This window comes from Delphinus delphis, chromosome 3, assembly GCF_949987515.2.
Source record: "Delphinus delphis chromosome 3, mDelDel1.2, whole genome shotgun sequence".
Taxonomy (NCBI): Eukaryota; Metazoa; Chordata; class Mammalia; order Artiodactyla; family Delphinidae; genus Delphinus; species Delphinus delphis.
The window spans coordinates 122277705-122302963 of NC_082685.1; the positions used below are offsets into that span (position 1 = coordinate 122277705).

Below are 25259 nucleotides of genomic sequence, written 5' to 3' on the forward strand. Positions count from 1 at the left end.
ATACACAAAAAAATCAACTAAAAATGGATTAAAGACTTGCATGTAAAACCTAAAACTGTAAAATTCTTGATGAAAACATAGGGTATAAGTTCCTTGACACTGGTCTTGGCAATGAGTTTTTGTATTTGACACCAAAAGTAAAGGCAACAAAAGCAAAAAAAAAAAAAAAAACAAGTGGGATGACATCAAATAAAAAGCTGCTGCTCATCCAAGGAAGCCATCAAAAAAATGAAAAATCAACCTATGAATTGGGATAAAATATTTGCAAACTACATATCTGATATAAGGTTAATATCCAAAATAGACAAAGAACTCATACAACTCAATAGCAAAAACACAAATAACCCAACTAAAAAACAGGCAAATGGCCTGAAGAGACATTTTTCCAAAGAAAACATTCAACTGGACAACAGGTACATAAAAAGGTACTTATAACATCACTAATTATCAGGGAAATGCAAATCAAAACCACAATGAGATATCAACTCACTGGTAGCATGATTATTATCTAAAATACAAGAGGTTAATACTGGAGAAGATGTGGAGAAAAGGGAACCATGCACACTGTTGGTGGAAATGTAAACTTGTGCAGCCACTATGGGAAACCATATGGAGGTTCCTCAAAAAATTAACAATAGAACTATCATAGATCCAGTAATCCTAATTCTGGGTACATATCTAAAGGAAACAAAATCACTATCTGGAAGAGATATACACCAAGGTATGTAAACTAACTAAATGTCCATTGATGGGTAAATGGATAAAGAAAGAGTGGTGTGTGTGTGTGTATATATATATATATATATATATATATATATATATATATAATGGAATAATATGCAGCCTTAAAAAGGAAGGAAATCCTATCCTGCCATTTTGACACAGATAAATGTGGAGAGCATTGTGCTAAGTGAAATAAGCAAGACAGAGAAAGAAATACTGCATGCTATCAGTTATACATGGAATCTAAAAAAACCCAAACAAAACAAAAAACAAACAAATAAACCAGAAAAACCTCATAGAAACACAGTAGAAAAATGGTTGTTTGGGGCTGAGGAGTGGGGCAAATAGGGAAAGGTTGGTAAAAGGGTACAGTCTTTCAGTTATAAGATGAGTAAAGTCTCAGGATCTAATGTGGTTATAGTTGATAACATTGTATTGTATAACTGAAATTTGCTAAAAGAGTAGAACTTAAATGTTCTCACCAAAAAAATACAAAAAACAAACAAACAAAAACTTAAAGAAAACATGTGAGGTGATGGTTGTGTTACCTGGCTCACTGTGGAGGTATCCTTTCACAATGTATACATATATCAAATTACCAAACTGTATACTTTAGATTCTTAAAAAAAAATTTATTTTGGGTCATTGATACTGCCAATAAAGCTGGAAAAAAAGAATAAGCAACCTTCATTAATGTCTGAATCCATATGTAACCTCCATGGGGTGATGTTGGGAGATATTTGGAAATATAAGGGGGGATACTGGTAGTTACAATAAATGAAGGGTCTACTTCTGGTCAGGTCTGCTAAATGTTCAGCAATGTTGGGTTAGTTTCATACAATGAAGAACTGTCCTGACCAAAAGACCAATAGGACTCCTTTTGAGAAACACAGTAGGGGTCCTTTATTTGAAACAAAATAAGGAATTAAGAAAATGACCCATGGGTAGTTAAATTCATAACTAAAGTTTGTTATTAGATAAACCTATCTTGTCAGATCATGGCTCAGACAGGGCCTTATTTAAGTAGCAATATCTATATCAAAAAGTTATTCCTAACATTTCTAAGTCTACAAATAGAAATTATTGAAATGATTTAGTAATCTATGCTATTAGTTATATCAGCTGGTTATCAGTTTTATAAATATTTACAGTCACTTAAGTGAATGAAAAGGAATATATTTTCTAATTTTTGATTTATGTAACTAGAAATATTATGTTACTAGCTGTTAAATATTTTGGAGATCAACCTGATAGGAAATGTTGTTCAAGAAAGTCAGACTCCATTAATTTTCTTTTTTTTTGGCTGCGCCATGTGGCATGTGGGATCTTAGTTTCCTGACGAGGGATTGAACCCACGCCCCCTGCGTTGGAAGTGTGGAGTCTTAACCACTGGATCACCAGGGAAGTCCCAGACTCCATTAATTCAATGACAACTCAGTTTAAGAAAAAAAAAGAGTTTTATCTGCTTGAGAGATTATTTTCCCTATTGAGAATTTAAAAAGGCACTATTACTTAAGATTCATCTTATCTTTTCAAAGCTCTGCTACTATTCCTGAGAAATCAGCACCCAGTTCACAGGAAGTCATATTATCACAACAGCTTGAAAAGTCTCATATTCGGCCACCAGTTGTCTGTATAAGCTCTTTTGAAAATAAACTAGTAACCTTATTCTTTTCTTGTTCTGTATGAAATCTTAGGACATACCACATAAGCAATGTAGAATAAAATAAACAAAGTATAATACATATTTCAGAATGAACTCAAAAGTTTCTAGTTACTTAAATTGTCTCTTTTTAAATTCTTTGTAATATTTTTAGAGATTAACCTAATGGCCTTTCATTTTCTCAGACCAGAAAGAGTAACAAAAGAAAAAGCAGTTCCTGTTCCATATGTTATTATTTTCTCTCCTTGCTATTTTAAGAAAAAGGATATTTAAATGTAGTATTGAAGAAAAAAATTAACAGGATAGAAACTGTTTCCAGACAGATTATATTTTCAGATTATACTATGCTATAACATATATAATTTATACATAATATTGCATTATATCCAATATATTTCAGCCCATCAGAAATGCAGAAGATCATATATTTTAAGTGATAATATAAAACAGAAAACCTCTACTGTATTACCAAAATAGAACTGTTCACGAAAGAGTAGTAACCTAAAATTTCTCAACTTTTTCAATTTTCCTAGAAAAGTCAAAACGTGTATGTAGAGTAGACTTTTGCTAATAAAAACCATTTCATTGTCAGCACAGTTATGGAGTTTTTGCTTTAAATATCTTAAGCTGCTTTGCTTAATTATAGCACAAGCCTGATACTAGTGAAGGTAAAGATTTGAAGTTTACATCTGTTCAGTTGTTTGCAAGTTTTCAGTAGCAAATTATAAATCTGGAAATGTTAAAACAGTTTCATATTAGCTTATTAATTTTAATGAACTAATACTCTAATAGCTGTTGAAATTTGTGAGTAAACATCTCATTTAATATTCATCTTTTTAAAGCCATAATAAATAAGCCCTTCTATTTCATGTTCACTGTAAAAACAAAAGATACAGCTACAGCTACGGTATAGTGAATCATGGCAGTAGCTCCACCAGTTGGCAGAAAAGTCCTGGAACTTTCAAGCATATCTTCAGATCATTAGCATACTCCTTAATGTCCCCAAAGGAAAGAAGGGCCCCTTCTTTACCCCCTTCTCTACATACTTTTTTGTTTTGCAACTTCTTTTCCTCTCTTGAGACTACCTTGATAACCATTTCAACCCACTTCCCTTTTTTAACAGATTTTTAAAAATGTAATTTCTTTTTTTTTTTTTTTTTTTTACAGATGAAAGAATAGGCAAATAGATTTGGTGCCTTGGATACAACATGGAAGTAATAAACACTTTGTTATATCCCATGGCATTTTCCCCCAGAGAGGTGTTCTCAGCATATTGGCTAAACTCTAATTTGTGCCATTACTTGCAGATTTCTTAAATTTGCACTGTAGTTTCAAATTAAATTTATATTTATGATCCAAAACAAATGGGCAACTGCCATGCACTATTAAACTATCACTGAATTATGTCAGAGTTAACTTCATTTCAGTGTAAGAAAAACACTAATCCTCTCCTTTATTTATAACATTGTATTCTGTCTGATTAATTCATTCTTCATAATAGCAAGGATATGATACTGCCTGGAAGTCAGAGAATAAATAGAAGGACTTTTCATGGTACCTTTCCATTTTGAGTCCACATTCTGTTTTGCTATATAGTCACAAATCCTAGCAGCTTCTAGAGTAATGTATCTCAGGCTTAGTACTTTGTCTGCATATTGGACAAAAGCTCTCCTGGGGAGCTTTAATTACTACTGATGTTTGAGATGCATCTCCAGAGATTCTGATTTAATTGGTATGGGATTTGACCAGGGGATTGGGGTTCACTTAAGGTCATAGTGTGAAATATCAGAAACCAATACCCAGAACTGTTTTGCTTCCAAAAAGCTGAACAAAACAAAACCTTACCTCTTCTCCTCCCTCATGCAAAAATTTTTTTTTTTCATCTGTTCAAGTTAATTGAGGACCTTGGAAATTTCCAAGACGAGATAAAAAGTTCTGTTTCATAATAATGGTTTTATTTTGTAGTTAATTTATTTTAGGGCATCCAGTTCCTGAAATTCTGGTTTAAACTTATGAGTGAGGATGATTATCTCTCTTGGAAGTTCTTTATGTCTTTATTAGTATCATCAAGCTAAATTCTTGACTGATTGATTGAAAGGAGACTGAGTACTTTACATTTTACTTTCCCTAAGAAATAAGTGATGCAAACTGTAATTTCTCTAGAAGCTAGTTATTTTAAATACATTGTGCAAATATAATCATATTCTACAAAAAAGAAAAAGAAAACCCAAAAATTCCTTACATAACTTCGAATCCATAACTTCAGGATTTTTTTGAGTCTAAAATAAATTTATAAGATTTAAAATCGTACATTTAAAATAATGGCTTATGAACAATGGAGGGCTTTTGGTCCGTAATATGAGTAGTGCAGGATGATTATCCAATCTTTAGCTTACATATAGGAAAGCAAATTAGGGTCAACAGGGTCATGTATGCCTCCCTGCATAATTTTATCAGAAAGCACCATAATAACCCCAATATTTATACAAGAGAAAAACTAAGAAACAGGGAAGTGCTCATTAAATAAGATGAATTTAAAATTTGTTAATTATAGATGGATTGAAGAGATGCAATCTATAGTCTCAGCAATGTCTTAATGAAAATTTCCTCAATGTTCAGATATAAATGATTTGAAAACTAGAATTTCTCTCTAAAGTCTAGGTCACTTCCACCAAGAACACTCATAACACCTGTCATGACAAATACAAATAGGAACAAACTATAAACAATTTACTTTGCATCTCCAACAGGAAGAAGATTCCTACTTTCCTACCCAGCAGGAGGAAGGAAGACATTTTCCTGACCCAGCAACAGCCCTGCCGATAAGAGGCTGTCACAACTCAGCCAATGAAAAGCCAATACACTCTGAACTCCCAGTTTCCTCCAATGGACTCTGTTTATAAGAGCCCCTTCTAACTCCCCGTTCTCCTCTGTAAAAGGACATTTATCTCCCTTGTTTTCTGGACTTGTCTGTGGTTTGCCACAGAGTACATGGCCTGAATTGTAATTCTTTGTTCTTTCTGAATAAACCCGTTTTGCTAGTAAAATAACTGGTTGTTTCTATTATTTTAGGTCAACATTTGAATGCTGGCCACATTTTCTTAACCTTTCCTTTCTTAAATTATGTCTCATAATTTTTTATTGTATGAATTATCCACGGAGATTGAAGTAGATATTATTTCCCTCCACAGAGGGTTGGCCCTTTTGTCAGGCAGACAGAGCGAGAGACACATTGTCTCAACTCAATAATTAATAAGCTGGATTGAGGTTGAAGTTAGGTTGCAGCTTTAATTAGATTCAGTCAACCTCTGGTTTTAAATGGCTTAAAAGGGCATGACCTATGTTGTGTTTGTTGCAGGCTCCTTTAATGGGACTTGATGTCCTAAACCCTATGGAGTCCACTATGGGACTGCGGATTTGTACTCTGCTTTCAGGTCCTGACCCCTCCTTGAGCACGGTCCTTTGGATTTTTTGGTTAAGAGTTTAGCAGGTCTCTATCTCCTCTAATCTGAAAGTTCTGCTTTTCAGAGGTTGTGAAAATAACTCCTTTGTCTTCCATCCTACATGGGTTTAAAATACAGTAAATGTCTTAAGGAGGATTCTTACTATGTGTTTGTTGTAGGCATCTCTACACTATGGCTTGATTTCTAAACTCTGTGAGATTGTTGGAGATTTCATTTTGCTCATTTGGGCCAACTGCTTAGCCTCTTGTACTGCCACAGCTCTCAGCAAATGTCTCTTATGGCCATATTTTCAGACTCCTCTTCCTACCTGACATGTCAGTCCATATGGTTGTCAAAACCTCAGCTGATTTCTCTTTCCTCTAGTAGAGTCCTCTGCCTATGGCAAGACTGATCCTCAGATAATTCCCAGACTCAGAAAATACTCCCAGAGAAGCCAATAGCTGGCAATATTAGCTTTCCTGGGGGACTTGCCCCCTACTGGAATTTTACTTATCTAGCCTTCCATAGATCTTTTATTTCTTTAAAAGTATAATTTTTCTAATTCATCACTTTACTCCCAGATATTGCCATTGAGGGTGATGACTTGCCATCACTTATTGTATCCTAATGTATCTTATTATATCTTCTATATCCTAGAGAAAGAAATCTCCACTGCTGTTATTGTAAGAAATAATAAGCCTGACCTGTGTTTATCCTTGCATTTTTCAGAGTTCTGTGGCTGTTTTCTTATTTTTGTGCTCAAAATCAGGTCCCGTGCATCTCTCTAACCAGGTTTCCTCATCTGTCAATTTCAACTTTGTTGCTGATGATCAAATGAGATTGCTACTCTTCCAGTGCGGAACTAAGAGATAATAGCTCTGCATCTCATATATGTAACAGGTCCACAGCATAGTGGAGATCTGCTATAATTTTTCACAACATGTTCTGATTGTTTGGGATAAAAGGTGTAATAAACACAAAGAATAACATGCAGCCATTGCACAAACCCAGAAGCATCCTCAGAGTACCTTTATACGCCTTGCCCACCTCTGCATTTTAGGGTGCATATCCACTATCACCCACAAGGGTACACCACTCATCATGATTATAGAAGAGGATAAAGTGACCAGAGGGTCTCTCAGAGACGCAGGAAGTTTTCCATTACCTCTCTTAAGTCCCATCTCCTCAACCTTCATTTTTTTTTTTTTTTTTTTTTTTGCGGTACGCGGGCCTCTCACTGTTGTGGCCTCTCCCGTTGCGGAGCACAGGCTCCGGACACGCAGGCTCAGCGGCCATGGCTCATGGGCCCAGCCGCTCCGCAGCATGTGGGATCTTCCCGGACCGGGGCACGAACCCGTGTCCCCTGCATCGGCAGGCGGACTCTCAACCACTGCGCCACCAGGAAAGCCCCCATTTTTTATTCCAAGATTGACCACAATTTTCCAGGATAATTCACAGTGAATACACATATTGCCTACTGCCCTAACAATGTCATACAGTGGTCAGACCTTAGAACACTTGAACATTTCTGAAGTCTTTAGACATCGATAGTCCAGTTTGAATTTGGCTGTGTTCTTTCACTTCCTTTCTGGTCTCTCTTAATCAAAGGTTCAAAAAATACAGGATCAAGTACCAAGGTCACCTTATTATATGTTTAAACGTTTTAACTCTGTGTCATCTATTCTGCAGGGTACATAGGGAAATCATTAGTAATGGGAAAGCACGGTATTAAAACTGTGAGCTCAGGGCCAAGGTCAGATGCAGCCACCCTCTCCCAGCATAAGAATTTGCTTCCAGTGCTAATTTCAGGGGTCCTGTGGTTAGTGAGTGGGCATGTACAGGCATATGTGTGCATTTATGTTATGTATGCAAGTATTTGTAAATGAAGGTAGCATTTTCTACCAACATCCTACTTCATATAGGATTAATAAAGCAACTTCTATATATGTGAAACCATGAAGCAGATAGAATTTATGTGTGTAAGAGAGTGTGTCTGTGTGTGTGGGGGTGGTGGTGGATAAAACTTCTGGTAATTGAAAAAATAATAGTTATAAAGTGGTGATATTTGAACAAAGTGTACAATTTGTATTATAATTTGGTTCAATCATAAACTTAATATAGAAGAAAAGGGTGTTTTAATTTTGAGTTCATTGCCCAATTGAATTATTCAGCCTTAGACAGAGACTATGAATTCCATGACCCAACACCAGAATAACACTGGGTCATGTGAAAAGGAATGGAAATATTCTAGATAAATGTAAGCTAGCACTTATATCTCTTATCAGGATTAACTGCACTGATGACTCTGTCAATCTTGGTTCCTTCCTCTGAAATATCTACCATTTCCAGGCATTGCATCCTCAATTTATTTTATCAGTATCCAATTGACACGGTTTCCAGTCCCATTAGTATCCCTGAAACAGGCAACCAGGACCCAGAAACCAGCTTCCATGAGGAACAGTTGAAGGAATGTGGATATTTTCTGTGTGGAATAAAGACTTCCAGAGAACATCATATATGTCTTTGTATATTTGAAGAACAGTCTTATGGAGGAAGATTAAAACAGACTTGAATCAATAAAAGGAAACTGTGAAAAGGCAGATTTCATTTACACAGAAATTTATCTGAAAGAGTTGTTAAAATGGACAAACTTACTTTTTCAGGTAGTTAAGCTCCCTGTCATTGTATGTGATAAGCAGAATCTAGACATCCATCTCCGAGCATGATTGTTGAGGCTGTTCTTGTATTGGTTGGAGAAGTTACATTATGTATCTTCTCTAACTCTTTAGAATCTATGATTTTATATTTTAGTGGGATTGCATGTAACTACCTGTTTTTAAAGTAGTTTCTGATATTGTAAGGCTTATTACTGGTTTGGCTTTGAAATTTTAAACTCATTAGTAAACCCTATAGCAAAAACAGGGCCTGATTCTCCCATTAGAAAATAAATAGAAAGAAAAAGACAGAGTTCTTAGGCCCTTTCCAAAAATTATCTGTGAATAAAATCGTTTTAGTTTCAGAAGAAATGTAAAGGTTAATGAACTTTCTACTAAAAGACAGCACCACATCTAAAACATATTTTAAAATCCCTCTGACTTTACCTCCAACTTTCTGAGAAGGCAGATTTCTGGGTTATATTAAATTCCTGCTGTTTGATCATGTACTGTTTTGTTCTCTATTAGAGATAAGCATTTTTTTCCATGTGAATATTCCTTCATTTATACTGAGCATGTTTAAACTTGCAGAATCAATCTAACACCTTCAGATGAACTAATGAGCAAATAAAACAATTCGCCAGGCTTTTACAAGAAATGAATGGATTTGTTATAAACATATCTCAAACACCTTCACTTCAGCTTCATGTTCTTGCCAGAAAAAATTAACACATTGGATTTTGATTTTTTTTTTACGGTACGCGGGCCTCTCACTGTGGTGGTCTCTCCCGTTGCGGAGCACAGGCTCCGGACGCGCAGGCTCAGCGGCCATGGCTCGCGGGCCCAGCCGCTCCGCGGCATGTGGGATCCTCCCGGACCGGGGCACGAACCCACGTCCCCTGCATCGGCAGGCGGACTCTCAACCACTGCGCCACCAGGGAAGCCCAACACATTGGATTTTAAATCATGACTTTTATTTTGTTTGACTTGAGTATATTTAGAAAATAAAAATTCAACACTGTGGACTTTTTTTTTTTTTGGCAAAAAGATCTTAGTAAAACCTCTTAGCTGGTTAACTTTATATGTGTGTATATATACATATATGTACACACACACAGACACACTTATGCAAAATTGGTTTCTTAGGAAACCAATGGTATGGCTGAAAATCATGTCAATTAGATAAAGATAAACTGAGGATGCAACGCCTGGAAACAGTAGGTACTTCAGAGAAAGGAACTAAGATTGACAGAGTCAGCAGTGTAATTGGTATCTGATAAGAAATGTAAAGTGCTAGCTCACATTTATCTAGAATATTTCCATTCCTTTTCACATAACCCATTTTATGTATAAACACATAAAATATGTATTTGTAAAAAAAATTAAAACATGCCTGCTTACTCATCAATATTTCTAAGACACTACTTGACATGGTGAAAGGGATGGGTCTGTACTAGGTAAGTGTGAGCGAGCTTTATGGCTGAATGAATTCAAAAGAGTTGATATAAACTTCACTAATTAGGAAATCTAAAACTATGTTAAAATGTTTTGTTTTTGTGGAAAGAACACTAATTGTACGGAGCCAAAGGCGTCTATGGCAATGTTTATTCTTTCCAGTTATATGCCTCACCTTCCCACCTTACTTCCTTCTACCAACTTCTGAAAATTAAGCTGAAAAGAAACAATTTTGAGAAAACAATTAACATGGCATGGATGGCATGGTATGTTGAGTACTGTGGTGTAATATGGATATCACAGATCCCAATTTTCAAGTATGATCCTAATTTTGTACAATTTCATTATTTTTAATCAAGATGGTTCAATAAATATTGAATTAAGTGTGCTTTATTCTTATGAAAAATAATCAGAAATGAAGAATAACAAATATACGGCATACAATATATTACTGAGATTACTGAGAGGGAAATTTATGACCTTAAATAATAATTTTTTAAAAATTAAAAGGATAAAAATTAATGTCCTAGAAAGCCACCTTAATATGGTATTAAAAGGACAGAATAAATTAAAAAATTGCAGTAAGGATTTAATAAAGAACAGAAATTAATGAAATTGAAAATAAAGATATGGTGAGTCAATTTCAAAAATTCATTAGTTAAAAAGAATAAAATTTACAAATATATAGCAAGATCAGGAAAAAAACAGGGCATGAGTAAATAATATTAATATACAAAGAGAACGGAATTATAGATACAGGAGAGATTAAATGATATGAACAACTTTTTGTCAAAAAATTTTAAAACAGAAAAAATTAATTCCTAGCAAAAAGATAAATTATATAAACTGATTCAAAAAAGAAATTGAGAAAACAAAGACATTTTGAAAAAGGAAACATAGGGGCAATCTTACTCATAAATGTAGATGTTAAAAAAAAAGAACCTCAAGCAAAAGTGGTATTCCTTGCTTTTCAAAAGTTCACTTTATGCCGGTTTTGCTTTTACGAAAGGCCTAAACTAATACCTCTTTTCACTAACTGAAAGAAATCTGAAAAGGATTTTGGCTTTTAAGCAAAAAGATGAAAATCGAAAAAAGAATTTTATGTTTGTTTTGCAGGGAGCTATCATAGAGGCAGCACATACCCCCAGTAGGCAGAGTGGCACCAAGCTCCTTCCCCAGGATTACAGCCAATATCTCAGCATCAGGCTGCTATAGCATGATCCGTGTTTGTGAGCATCTGTGCTTTATCTCAGTTTATTTCGTGTATCCATTAGCAAGATGTGTCTTAAGGTAATTGTTTCTTTGCTTTACCCCTTTTGGGTTATGAAAAATTTCACAGGAATGCTCTACGTTCATATAGTGGGGGAAGCCTGAATTAGCAAACCAAGTTTACCAATGCACAAAAATGATCAAGTTGAGTTCTTCCCAAGAATACAACAGCAGTTTGACATTAGAAAATCTCCTACAATCTATTAATGTAATTCAGCGCATTAACAGATTGAAGAAGTAAATCCATTATAGTCATTTCAAAAATGTTGAAAAAAATCCCCAAATTAAAAATCCATTCAAGAAAGAGATTAAGAGAAAACTAGGAACAGATGGGAACTTTCTTAAAACCTGATAAACGGTATCTACCCAAGATGCAGAGCAAGAATTCTACCCAATGGCAAATATTAAAATATTCCTTTTAATATCAGAGATGCTGCTATCGGTTTTTCTATTCAAAATTAAACAGAAGTCCTCGCTCAGAAAGTATGACAAGAAAAAAAAGAAGAAAAAAAACGTATGATTAGTTTGAAAGATATGTGTCTTTATTTACATACAAGACAGATATGATTGTCTTCATTCAAAGCCCCCCAAACCCTATAAATAATGAAACTGAAGGTAATTTAGTAAGGTTGCTGAATATGGGATCAAAATCCCACAAGGACATTTCTATACAACAACAGAGAATAATTAACAAAACCTGGAATCACTATTTAATATTCAGAAAAGGGGGCTATTATTTGAAGAAAGACATGAACCCTCTGTAACACATGATAAGAGGTAGATTCTAGATAAAGACCTAAATGAGAAAGGTTTTTTAATATTAACTTCATAGTTTTACCTAAGCAGAAACCTTTGTGGCCTAGGAATGGGTAAGAACTTCTTAAAACTTCAAAACACAATGACAATGCAAACTTAAGGTGGATTTAATTACGTCAAAGTTCAGAATTTCAGTGAAGGACACCATGGACAAACTTAATATACAGATAATAAAATGGGATAAGAGATTTATAGTGTCTAAAGCAGAAAATGGATTAATATTTAGAATATACAAGAAATTCTGTAAAACTGATAAGGGCAGAAACCACCTTAGAAAAATGAGAAAAGCAGTTACAGAAGAGGAATCCGAAAGACTGATGAGCATTTGTAGGGATCTTAAGCTACTAGAGATCAGATAAAAGCAAATTAAATCAATACTGAGTGTTCCTAATTTCCATTCTCTGTCAACGCTTGTCATTTTCCATAGTTCTAATTTCTTCCAACCCTCATGCACTGTTAATAGGTATCTATACTGGTCATTTGGGGGAACTGTTGGCATTATTTACTCAAGTTAAGTATATTCATATTCTGTGACCCATACATTCTGCTCCTGAGTCTATAGGCCAAAGAAATTTTGACAAGGTCCATATTAGGATATTCATTAGTATTACGTGTAGTGGCAGGAAGCTGGAGGTATTCTGTGTTCCAATCAGTGAATAGTTGGATAAAATGTGGTAGATGCACACCTTAGGAGAACATTATTTAGAACCCACAGATTATAAATACACATAGCTACCTGGATGCATCTAAAAGCCTAGTGCTAGATGAAAAAGATAAGAAACAGCGCAATATATAATGACACCATTCCCGTAAATTAAAATATACGCACAGAAAACAATAAACATAATTTAAGAAAACAATAAAAAAGATACAGATTAAATAAACTGAACATAATGGAAAGTAGGATATGAGGATAAAAGGAAACAAATGAGTGTGTGGACTGGTGATGATGGTAGCTGTTAATTAAGAAGTGGGACTGCAGCAACTATATGAACTCAAGGTTCAGAGGAGGAGAAAAAAGGATGACAACATAGCAAATATATGTGAATAAATCTCACCAAAACATGTATAAAACACTTGTAAAGGAAATTATCACATTTTATTATAGACATTAAATATTTACGAGATCTAAATAAAAGAAGAGAAAAACCAGTTAGTGGATGGGGAAAGTTATTATTAGGATGTCAATTCTCCCCACATTGACTCATGCATTGAATAGGAACTTCTTCCCTTAATCCAACCTGGTTTTCATGGAACTTGACAAGATGATTCTAAAATTCAAAGAGCCAAAAAAAAAAAAAAAAAAGAAAAAGAAAAAAAAAAAGGCCAAGACACTCATGCAGCAAAACAAGTTTGAAGGGAGATATCAAAACTTCTTACAAGGCTCCAGTAATTGAGACAGTATGGTATTGGCACAGGATTTGATATACAGACCAAAGGAACCAAATAAAGACCTCAGAAATAGACTCACACGAATGGAAATTTAAAATATAACAGATTAGCACTGTGAATCAGTGGGGGAAATAATGAATTATTTTCAGTAAATGGTGGTTGGAAAAAATTAAATGGGAAAAAATCCCAAAGTGACTGGCTCTCTACCCTATAACACAACCCCCCTCCCCGCCAAAACCCAGAAAATATCAACAACACAAATCATTTCGAAAATATTTGAAATATAAATATTTGAAAAATAAAATATTTTTTTAAAAAATTGAAAATATTTGAAAAATACCCAGGAAAATATGTTTATGACACTGGGGATAGAGAAGAATTTCTTAAGGCAGATAACACATGCCAGAAAGATGATAAAGAAAATGAAGAACTACAATTCATTAAAAGATATCATAGGGTGAAAAGACAAACCACAAATGAGAGAAGAGAGTTGCCATTCAAATAATTAAAAAAGGAGTCAGCAGAAAATATTTTAAAACTCTCAAAAATCAACAAGAAAAATGCAATCAATAGGAAAATGAACAAAATTTGTAAAGGAATTTCACAGATGAAGAAATTCTATAACTAATACACATACAAAGTTATTTTCAATCCCTACTGGTAATTAGAGAAAGTGAAATTAAATCCCCAGTGAGATATCATTTTATACCTATCAGACTGGCAAAATCTAAAGGACTGAAAACATCAAATGTGGTAAACAAAGTTGGTGACAGATCAGCAGTCATTTAGGAAAATGGTTTGGTTTAGGTAGTCAAATTAAAGATGTGTTTTTCTTATGACCCAGCTGTTTGCTACTGGCATTTATTCTAGAGGAACTCTTATGCTCCAGGACAGATGAAAATAATATTTATAGCAGTGTTGTTTATAAACAAAAAATGGGATAACTCAGTTGTCCATCAACAGGAGAATAGATAAATTGTACCATATTCACATAGTGGGTGATAGTATAGCAGTAAAAATAAATGAATGTGGCTACGCTCACTGAAAAGACAAATCCAAGAAACATAATGCTGAGTGAAAAAGCAAATATAGAATACATACATTGTTACCCCTGCAAAAGTTCAAAGACAAGCAAAATTAAATAACACTGAGTAAGTATACATATGTATACTTACTTGTACAAAGAAATGATAAATACAAAATTCGGGGGAGGCAGGAAGCAAACAAAGGAGTACAGACGGTGCTTCAGTAATACTGGTAATTGAGTCTGGTTTGTGATTAAAATCCTACGTGCGGCTTTTCAGGCCTGACCATAGGCAATTATGGAGGCTTTACCTGGTAGGCATCACAGAAGAAAGCTGCCCTCCCCACACCAGATTTGGTGTAAAGCCAGTGCATTACAATCTCTGAAGGAGCTGCAATCAAGGTCTCAGGCCCCTGGCCTGTGATGCTCTTTCATATATTTACGGTCCTCAGCACCTGCATTCCTGGGTCCTTTATCTGAGGGCTTGGGCAGAGGGCTTCTGGATCTCTGCTGAGACCTCTTTAGAGGGGTATTAGGGAGAAACCTTAAAGATACTTTTCCCCACTCTGAATTAGTACTCAGTACTTTTCCACTCCTAGTCTTCCCTTCTTCCCCCCGCCAAAAATAAAACTCCAACACACACACATATACACCCCTCAGGGCCCATGAAAGTGCCAAGGCCTTTTGTTCGGGGCCTCCTCAACAGTAAGATTATCACCACATCTGTCCTGGTCGACCTGACCCTGGACCAGTGCACTGTTCCATGGGGGAAAATAGAATATTGGGGGTGGGGGGGGGGTTGGCATTTCCTCCAGTTTTACACTCTTGTTTACACCACTGTGCCAAGTGATTAAAGGCTTAACTCTTTCAGTTTTGGCTGAGGCTTGCTTAGCATAGCTGAACTCTTGATAGTAATATATTGCTTAAGTTAGGTTGTATAGTAAAGCTACTTTGAACCTCCTCCATAAAAACTTATAAAAAGTTAAAGTTCTGTGGAACTTCTATGGGGAGGACAAATAAGATTAAATAACAAAGAAGCAAATATTTAATTTATAGCTTCAGTACCCCAGAGTACAAAAAGACAAAGGATACTGAGGGGTTATCAGAAAAGTGACTCATTCTTTTTAAAATGTGGGTATAGGGTAGAAGGTAGGATACAAAGGAATCTTTTAAAGCACATAATTCATACAATAAATTTTCTCTTCTTTGGTATGAAATCCTTTAAGTAGGACTGAATTTCACAGTAATATATTTTAAAATGTATCTATACCAAATCTATGGACAATGGGTTTCTATAGTTACTTACCATTTTATAAAACAGTATGTACTTATAAAATGTCTTTAAACTAAGTTTCTTCATTCAAACTACTGTATAAAGTTATATTTGTCCTTAAACTACTTTCTTCAAATCTTGAGGATTTTGTAATTCAACTTATCTTTTGCCTCAACCATACAAGGCTCTGTTTTTACCTCCTTTTGGTTTACATCATTGCTGTACTGATCTTATCGGTCTTCTTATGTAGAAGTCCCTCTGGTTCCCTGAAGATCAGAGTTCCCCATATCTGAGCTTCTCCAACCAGACCCCCCAAAAACATCATAAGGGTAAATACTAAAACTGCACAAACTGTTCTGACAGACCATGGTTTTATAAAAGATGAAATTATATTTTATGTTTATACTGTCTGATCATCATTACACATAACAAATTCTCAAAGGTGAAAAAGGTATTAGAGATTGCCTTGCCCTAATTTGATAATTCCTTATATCTATATAGTACAATTAGTTATAATTTAGAATGTGCTTTCACATCAGCTCATTTGATCCTTGTAACTATATTAATTAGGAATATATAATTATTACCATCTTACAGATCAGAAACAAACAAAAGAAGAGGTTTCTATGATATCCCTGAGGTCATACATTTAGTTAGACATGAACTCAGAAATAAGTATTCCTTGTCCTCTGTACAAGCATGAGACACTCTATACTAAAGCACAGATACTTTCTACTTGTCCTAAACTTGTGGGACAACTTGTAAAATATTAAAATAAAATAGTATGAAAGTGAAACACTTCCAAACTCATTCTATGAGGCCACCATCATCCTAATACCAAAATCAGACAAAGATACCAGAAAAAAAAGAAAATTACAGGTCAACATCATTGATGAACACAGATGCAAAAATCCTCAACAAAATACTAGCAAACTGACTCCAACAGTACATTAAGAGCCAGAGCAATCCTGAGAAAGAAAAATGGAGCTGGAAGAGTCAGACTCCCTGACTTCAGCCTGTACTACAGAACTACAGTAATCAAAACAGCATGGTACTGGCAAAAATACATAAATATAGATCAATGGAACAGGATAGAAAGTCCAGAAATAAACCCACCCACTTATGGTCAATTAATCTATGATAAAGTGGGCAACAACATACGATGGAGAAAAGACAGTCTCTTCAGTAAGTGGTGCTGGGAAAACTGGACAGCTACACGTAAAAGAATGAAATTAGAACATTCTCTAACACCATATACAAAAATAAACTCAAAATGGATTAAAGACCTAAATGTAAGACCAGATACTATAAAAGTCCCAGAGGAAAACATAGGCAGAACACTCTTTAACATAAACCACAGCAATATTTTGGGGGGACCCATCTCCTAGAGTAATGGAAATAAAAGCAAAAATAAACAAATGGGACCTGATTAAACTCAAAAGCTTTTGCACAGCAAAAAAGACCACAAACAAAACAGAAAGGCAGCCTATGGAACAGGAGAAAATATTTGCAAATGATGTGACCAACAAGGGATTAATTTCCAAAATATACACACAGCTCAATATCAAAAAAACCCAACCCAATCAAAAAATGGGCTGAAGACCTAAACAGACATTTCTACAAAGAAGACATACAGATGGCTACTAGGCACGTAAAAAATGTTCAACATGGCTAATTATTAGAGAAATGCAAAGCAAAACTACAATGAGGTATCACCTCAAATCAAAAAATCTACAAATAATGCTGGAGAGGGTGTGGAGAAAAAGGAACTCTCCTACACTGTTGGTGATAATGTAAATTAGTACAGTCACTATAGAGAATGGAGTATGGAGGTTCCTTAAAAAACTAAAAATAGAGTTACCATATGATCCTGTAATCCCACTCTTGGTCATATATCTGGAACAAACTCTAATTCAAAAAGATACATGCACCCCTATGTTCATAGCAGCACTATTTACAATAGCCAAGACATGGGAACAACCTAAATGTCCACTGACAGGTGAATGGATAAAGATGTGGTGTGTGTGTGTGTGTGTGTGTGTGTGTGTGTGTGTGTGTGTGTGTCTATATATCTATATCTATGAACGATGGAATATTATCCAACCATAAAAAAGAATGAACTAATGGCATTTGCAGCAGCATGGATGAACCTAGAGATTATCATAGTAAGTGAAGTGTAAGACAGACAAAGACAAATATCATATGGTATCACTTATATGTGGAATCTTAAAAAAAAAAGATACAAATGAACTTATTTACAAGACAGAAATAGACCCATGACATAGAAAACAAACTTATGGTTACCAAAGGGGAAAGGGTCAGGGAAGGGATAAATTAAGAGTTTGGGATTAACATACACATATTACTATACATAAAATAGATCACAAACAAGGACCTACTGTATAGCACAGGAAACTAGACTTAATATCTTGTAATAACCTATAAGGGAAAAGAATCTGAAAAGGAATATATATATGTGTGTATATACATACATATTTAAAACTGAATTGCTCTTCTGTACACCTGAAACTAACATGACATGGTAAATCAACTATACTTCAATAAAAGAGAAATAATTTATTAAAATAAAACAGATTAGAACCAATAAAATGAAATGAACTTAAATTATGATAATGAGTTGTTCAAAACCTTTATAAGGAATACCAATGCTTTTGTCAAATATAGCTTTTGTCAAATCTGTTACTTTTGAGTTCATTATCTACATATTAAACATTACTGACATCAAGGCAAAATAAATTTAATCATGAGTTTTTCTCAGATTTTGCTCTTACTGTATAGTCTCCATTTTTTTCATATGTACACCTGTAGCTTTCAGTAAAAGGATACTTAGCAAAATCCTTACTTAAAATTGACAAGTAAAGAAATATTTTTCTACTAATATATCTAAGGCAGAAAGAAAACAGCTTTAAAGAAGACCTTGGACAATGTTACCAGACTTTTTTTCCTTTTCTTCCTTTTTTTTTTTTTTTTTTTGCATTAGCTTCCTTACCTCCAAAAATATGGAATGCTTTTTTGCGGCTTGGTAGGGGCCACTTTGCAGAGCTGGATTTCTGAAAGCTTTGTTTTCTTTTCAAATATTCTTTAGTAAAGAATGTTTTTGTGGCATTGTTCAGTTCTAGAGTAAAGCAAAAGAAAATAGTATTTTTAAACATTAATTTGAGTAAAATGGCAAGAACCTGAAAAATGGTTGTTGTAGTATTTTGATAATAAATTCAGATCTCTTTAAGACAGTGAAGACAAAAGTACAGTCAACTTTTTTTTTTAACCCAAGCAAACCTAACTCCTCTGAATTTGATGCAACTCTGATATGCCTACACATAGAACACACACCTACTGAGCAGCTCCTATGTCAGATACTACACCAGATATGCAGAACACAGTGATGAATGCGACATAGCCCTGCCCTCAAGAAGACTGCAGTCTAAAAGATGGAAATAAACAGGTAGACCAGAAAAAGGGGGGAAACGTGTTATGGGTGTAGCAATAGAATAACTAGAGTGTAACCATGGCTCAGGAATGATAATGAAAAGGAAAAATCCTTAGAACTTTTTATGTCATAGTCTCTTTATTTCATTCCATATGTGATGGGTTGACCATTTAGATGCTAACGCTGCTGATATGAAGAAGTTTAAAAGATGTAGAGATAAATTCTCAACCTTTCAGAAACATTAATGAGTTAAAGAGAAAAGGAAAATATTCATTTGAAATAAACGAATACCAAAGATCACATATGATGACATTCACTTTATTTTTAAAATTTTATTTATTTATTTATTTAGGCTGTGCTGGGTCTTAGCTGCACCACGCAGGATCTTTTTTTTTTTTTTTTTTTGCGGTACGCGGGCCTCTCACTGTTGTGGCCTCTCCCGTTGCGAAGCACAGGCTCCGGACGTGCAGGCTCAGCGGCCATGGCTCACGGGCCCAGCCGCTCCGCGGCACGTGGGATCTTCCCGGACCAGGGCACGAACCTGTGTCCCCTGCATCGGCAGGCGGACTCTTAACCACTGTGCCACCAGGGAAGCCCCAGCCAGGATCTTTTAGTTGAGGTATGCGGGCTCTTAGTTGTGGTCCAGTGGGTAAGACTCTGCGCTCCCAATGCAGGGGTTTGCTCTCTGGTGGGGGAACTAGATCCCACATACATTCACTTTAAGAGTCTCTGGATACGAGCCAGGGAAAGCAAGGCATGATCCGAGTTGAACTGTTCGATGGAGAAGTTCTTCTCAGGGAGGCCAGTGTAGAGCTGGTTACTAACTGAGAAATAAAGTAGTCTTTCCATCAATGATGCCCTCTTACTTTCATCCCACAATTATTCCTGTACTATCTTCTCTGTTTCCATCCTTCAGGCTTTGAGCTTCTGCTCAAACCAGTTACATCAAATTATCTCTATTTTTCCTAATTACTCTCCAGGATTGATTCTTACCTTAAGCAATTCACAGGGAAAACAGATTCTCAGAGTTTACATTTAACAGCAAAAGAAACAATGTAAAAAACAGACCACTCCAAGCAAGGGAGGTTAAGTATTAAACTGGCAACTCCCTTCCCCATTCTACACCCAAGGGCCAGTAATTAAAGCACACAAGATAGAGAAAAAGTAATTTCATAGTCTGTGTACTCATCGTGTATGTTGGCGGTTGTTATGGCTAGTGAATGTTTTATCCTTCATATGTTTAATAGTTAAATCATTTCAGATTGGATATTCTCGCAGTGTTTTCTGCAGCAGTGCACAGGTGTTTTATCAATGTCCACTCTGCCCACTGCCTGTGAACAGCCCCTTAGTGTAAGATGGTCATGGCACTACTACCTGGTTAAAAGGACTCATCAGTGTCATTCATACTGATGAAGAGAATGGAAGAGATTATCAAATGACTTATAACACATTCACTTACAGTAACAATTCTTGCAGGGCTTATCCTTAAGCAGTGATGACTGTAATTCAGGGTATTTTCTGAGAAATTAAAAATCCTATAAGTGGTATTGTGTTAACAATTAACTCTAGGGCAAATTGACTCACAACTTCCTAAATGCCTTTAAAAGTAAGACCAGTGTGGTGGGTAAATGATTTCATGTGGGAGATAATATAAACCAAGGTGAAGAGTTTGAAACTCAAGAATTCTTATTCCCCTCCTTTCTATTTCTCCTCTCCACCTCCTCCTCCTTCTGGAGAGCTTGTAGCCATGCTCTAAAATGTTGATGCAATAACCAGAGGATGCCACTGCACTGCCCTCTCTTAAAATGAAAACTTATTTGGAAGTGTAATTGATTTCAGTAAACCAGATCAAAAAGACATTCTTGTAAGAGTTGGCCAATAAGTGCAGTTTTGAAAGCTGGTCACAAATCAAACTTCTCTTAGACGATACATGAGAGAGGTAAAAGTAATAATGATAACTGTGATATTTTTGTTTTCTAGCTTCAAGGAACTTATTACACAATGCACTTTTAACCTACATAACAAACCCATGTGATTAATGCACCAAAGAAAAAAAGGGTTCATAAAAATATTTATAATACCTACAAAAACTATGATCAGAGAAATTACTAAAATGTGCAAAATGAAATGGGAAATGTACCTACAACATTTTGTTGAACATAAATACATGTGTCCATAACATAATCTTATGAGATGTTGGAAGATTTTATTTCTTACACTGATCTGAAAGGCTTTTGCAGAAAAGAGGACCTAGAAGCCCTTATCCCTCCATTTCTGGGGCAAATAAGAACTGGGTTCTAATGCTTCTTAACTGTGGCACCTTTCGTAAGTTGTTGAACTTCTCTTTGTACTCACTTTCTACCCTATCTCTGGCAAACATTTATTTTGCAACAGCTATGTGCCTAGCACTTTACTGGTATAGCTATAAATATAGAAATTAATTAAATGTAATTCCTGTCTGCTGGGCATTGTACTAGATCACTGATTCCAAAATACACGTCTGGAGCCTGGCTATGCATCAAAATTGCTGAGGGCACTTGTTAAAAAGACAAATTCTAGGACCTTGCCCAGATATTACTGAAGCAGAATTGCTGTGGATGTGACCTAGGAGTCTGTGCTTTCTACAGGCTCCTTGGGTGATTCTGATGCACAGTCAAATTTGATAACCACTGGATGAAATGACCTTAAATCCTTTTCTGTTCTAAAATTACCTGAATTTATTTAAATAGGTTAAACCTTATATCACTCTGGTATAAACTGTACAAACCTTACCCAAGGATGTTGTTCTTTCTATAGAACAATGTTGCTTCATTCTAGTGGCATTTGAACTTGGAACTCCAGGATATTGCAACAAAAAAAATATTCAGTACTACCTTTCTCAGAATTATTTGGAAGAAGCACTGAGAAAAATCTGAAGGCAGACCAAGATGTAGGGCTTGGAGTAAAAGGTGATAAAAACTACCTTTATCTCCTCCTTTGCCAACCCTACCTCTTAGGGAGTAGAGGCTTCTTAATACAATATACATTATAATGTATTAGATGTAATCAATATTTCATATCATTCAATATGCTAGAAAAAGACAAAACCCTGAATATCCTGGAAAGATTCTAAAGTCTACTCAAATGGTACATTTAGTTAAATGTGGTGGCAGTACCAGTGGAAACAGCAGCATCTTTGCGTGACACTATCATAGAAATAGTAAATAAGTGTTAAGATAAGAGTTCCAGGCTTCTTGACTTGGCTGAATGCAGGAGTCAATCACCAACTACATAAAAACATAATTCACATTATTACAGTGTATATTACCATGAGTTTCACTGTATCGTATCATAAAGAATAAAATAAGAACAACCACATACACAGCGCAATTTTGAACTACAGGCAGTACCAATAGGGTAGTGTAACTCTGATTTCTGCTTTATGCTTCAATATGGGCAATTTTATATTTAAACAACAAATTATAATTAAGCAAATATTTGTTAGTAATAGTTTTAAGCATTCTGCTAAGTATAAGAGTTAAAACTGTGAAACAGGCATAGTACCTGCATTAAATCCTATCTAGTAAATAGGTAACCATTAAGTTATGAGGTAAGTGCCATGATAGGGTTAATTCAGGACTTAGGGTCCTATTAACAAGGGGAATATAATAAGAGTATTATTATAAATACAGGGCACAGTCATTTAGATGGACCCAGTGGTATTATGTTCTAATTTAAAAGCCTAGGATATATGTGTCCACCCATCTCACTTAGATTATTAAAGGCCTTGTTTACCTACTTAAAATTATGTCTCATTATAATGAAAGCTTTTTTTCCCTACAATTCCCTTCTGAGTCCTATGTTGTTTGATACATAATATTTCATTTTTCACAAAGATGCAACTTGCAAAAAGATGATTTGACAGAAAGAAATTTGAAGCATGTTTTAATAAAAGTTAAAAAAAAAGACTACTTCTCCAAGAGTTTTGCATTATATATATAGAATGAGCCCTGATTTTAAGTGGAAATCCAACTTTCCTTCATTTCAACAGGCATGGGACATGCTTGTTCACAGGCATTATTTCGTTCCAGGAGATTAATGTACAATAAAGGACATTTGCAAGGAATAGACAAGATTGTGAATGAAGAGTCCCAATCAGTGGGCATTTGTATAAAAAGGGAGATTTCTAACAAAACAATCTTTACCAGCTGATGCTTAACCCTCATTTTTTAAACATAGCATTTAGTTTAAGTAACCTCTTGTGAGATGATCTTTAGAACTTTTAGATTAGTCTCATCTCACTCTTCTTCTTTAATATGTTGATCTATATGTTTATATATTTAATATGATGAAAAATAGTAATTTTTCAAGAATATACAATCTAAGATAGTTTTCTTTGTATTGTTTTACAGCAGCAGGAGTAAAATTGAGTGAGGATGCTGCTTCAAGGGGATTTGAGATCTTTCCCTTACACAGGAACAGAGAAGGGCTAATATATCGACATTTGAGCTCACTTTACTAGATATCAATGAAAATCTATAAACTATCTTAAAACTGTCTTCAGGGTTTCAAGGGCAATGCTTGATCTGCATCTCTGCAAGAGGGGCAAGAAAGTCTCACTTGTAAGGGACCCTAATTCTCCTAGTGAAACTCATTTTATACCCATGTGAGCACCCAGAAAGGTCCATCTATGAGGGGAACACTACCAGTTAGAGAAAACTGGAGTCTGCTATTGCAGCTTGCATTTAACAGAATATGACTACTTTGACTCAAAGAAATATGAGTAAGATAAGCCTCAGAACCAACTCTTCAGACCTGGCAGGTTCTCACCCTAGGGCGGCTGCAAGGTCTCCTAGTAACTGCATGTCCTATGTGATTTGGTGGGAAGAGGAACTCTGAATGTTCGAAAGAGAGACCAACCAGGAGTATCTCATTAATACTTATGAATATTTATCTATGTATGCTCTGAATATAAATTTTAACCTGATTTTCTTACCCTTTCCTAGTGAACTGTTCAAAGTTAAAATCTAGTTAGGAAGTTCCATCTCCAACTAAATATGTAGCCTGATGACAGAGGCACATACAACAGGGACCAAACCAAACCAAAAACAAAAATTCTATATTTGACACTTTGTCAAGGTGGAGCTATGGATTTTACAATATACAAGTCATTACAGAATATAATTTACGCTTAACTGATGTTAATATTTAGGAGTTCCTATTTCATTAGGTAGATAAACTACAGTTAAAATTTTATCCATTTTAATGTAATAATTCCACTTAATATTTGGTACTGCAATATTTTATACCCATCATTTTTATACCTGAATAGGAAAAGAGTTGTTACAAATACTTTAACCCTTTGGCCCAGGAGAAATCTGCTAGTACTATAAGACCTTCTTAGGTTAGAGAATTTATCCAAGCTTTCATCTCAGCCATCTTGTGTTTAAGTTGTGCTTATTGATGTCCTTTAAGACTCTGGAGCATTAAGAATTATTTCAGTAACTGTTTCATTACCCAAGAATAACTAGTTTACCCTCTGTTAGAGGAATAATAAGGCCAAGAGGAGATCTACTAAATTAAGCCCAATTCAACAATAACCTTTATTGTGCTCTTAGTATGATAAAGACAAAATGCTAAGTACTTTGTACTGTTATGATGTATACTGTTATTATTTTGTATTTAAAGTTACACTTCAAGATTTAGAAAAAGGCTTTTGAAAGCCTATGGATAGGGATATACTAGTGGATCTTCAAAACAGATAGTTAGTGGGAAGCAGCCACATAGCACAGGGAGATCAGCTTGGTGCTTTGTGACCACCTAGAGGGGTGGGATAGGGAGGGTAGGAGGGAGACGCAAGAGGGAGGATATATGGGGATATAAGTATATGTATAGCTGATTCAATTTGTTATAAAGCAGAAACTAACACACCATTGTAAAGCAATTATACTCCAATAAAGATGTTAAAAAAAAAAAAAGGTTATCACAGCATCCATTCTTGGCTTCAAAGAATCCATGATTCTCTGTCTTCTGTATGAAAAGAAACAGGACTCCATCCTCCCTGCCCACAATCATATTTAATGCTGCACTTCGGTTTACTTATTTATTTTTAAAAACTGT

General features: G+C 35.1%; 1 protein-coding gene across 1 annotated transcript in view; it reads right to left on the reverse strand.

Moving 5' to 3' along the window:
* RNF180 (ring finger protein 180) overlaps positions 1-25259 on the reverse strand; it is a 276822-nt gene that overhangs the window by 32348 nt on the left and 219215 nt on the right. The window contains exon 7 of the mRNA XM_060007026.1: positions 18723-18848. Within this exon, the coding sequence (XP_059863009.1) occupies positions 18723-18848 (126 nt within the window). The remainder of the gene's footprint in view (positions 1-18722; positions 18849-25259) is intronic.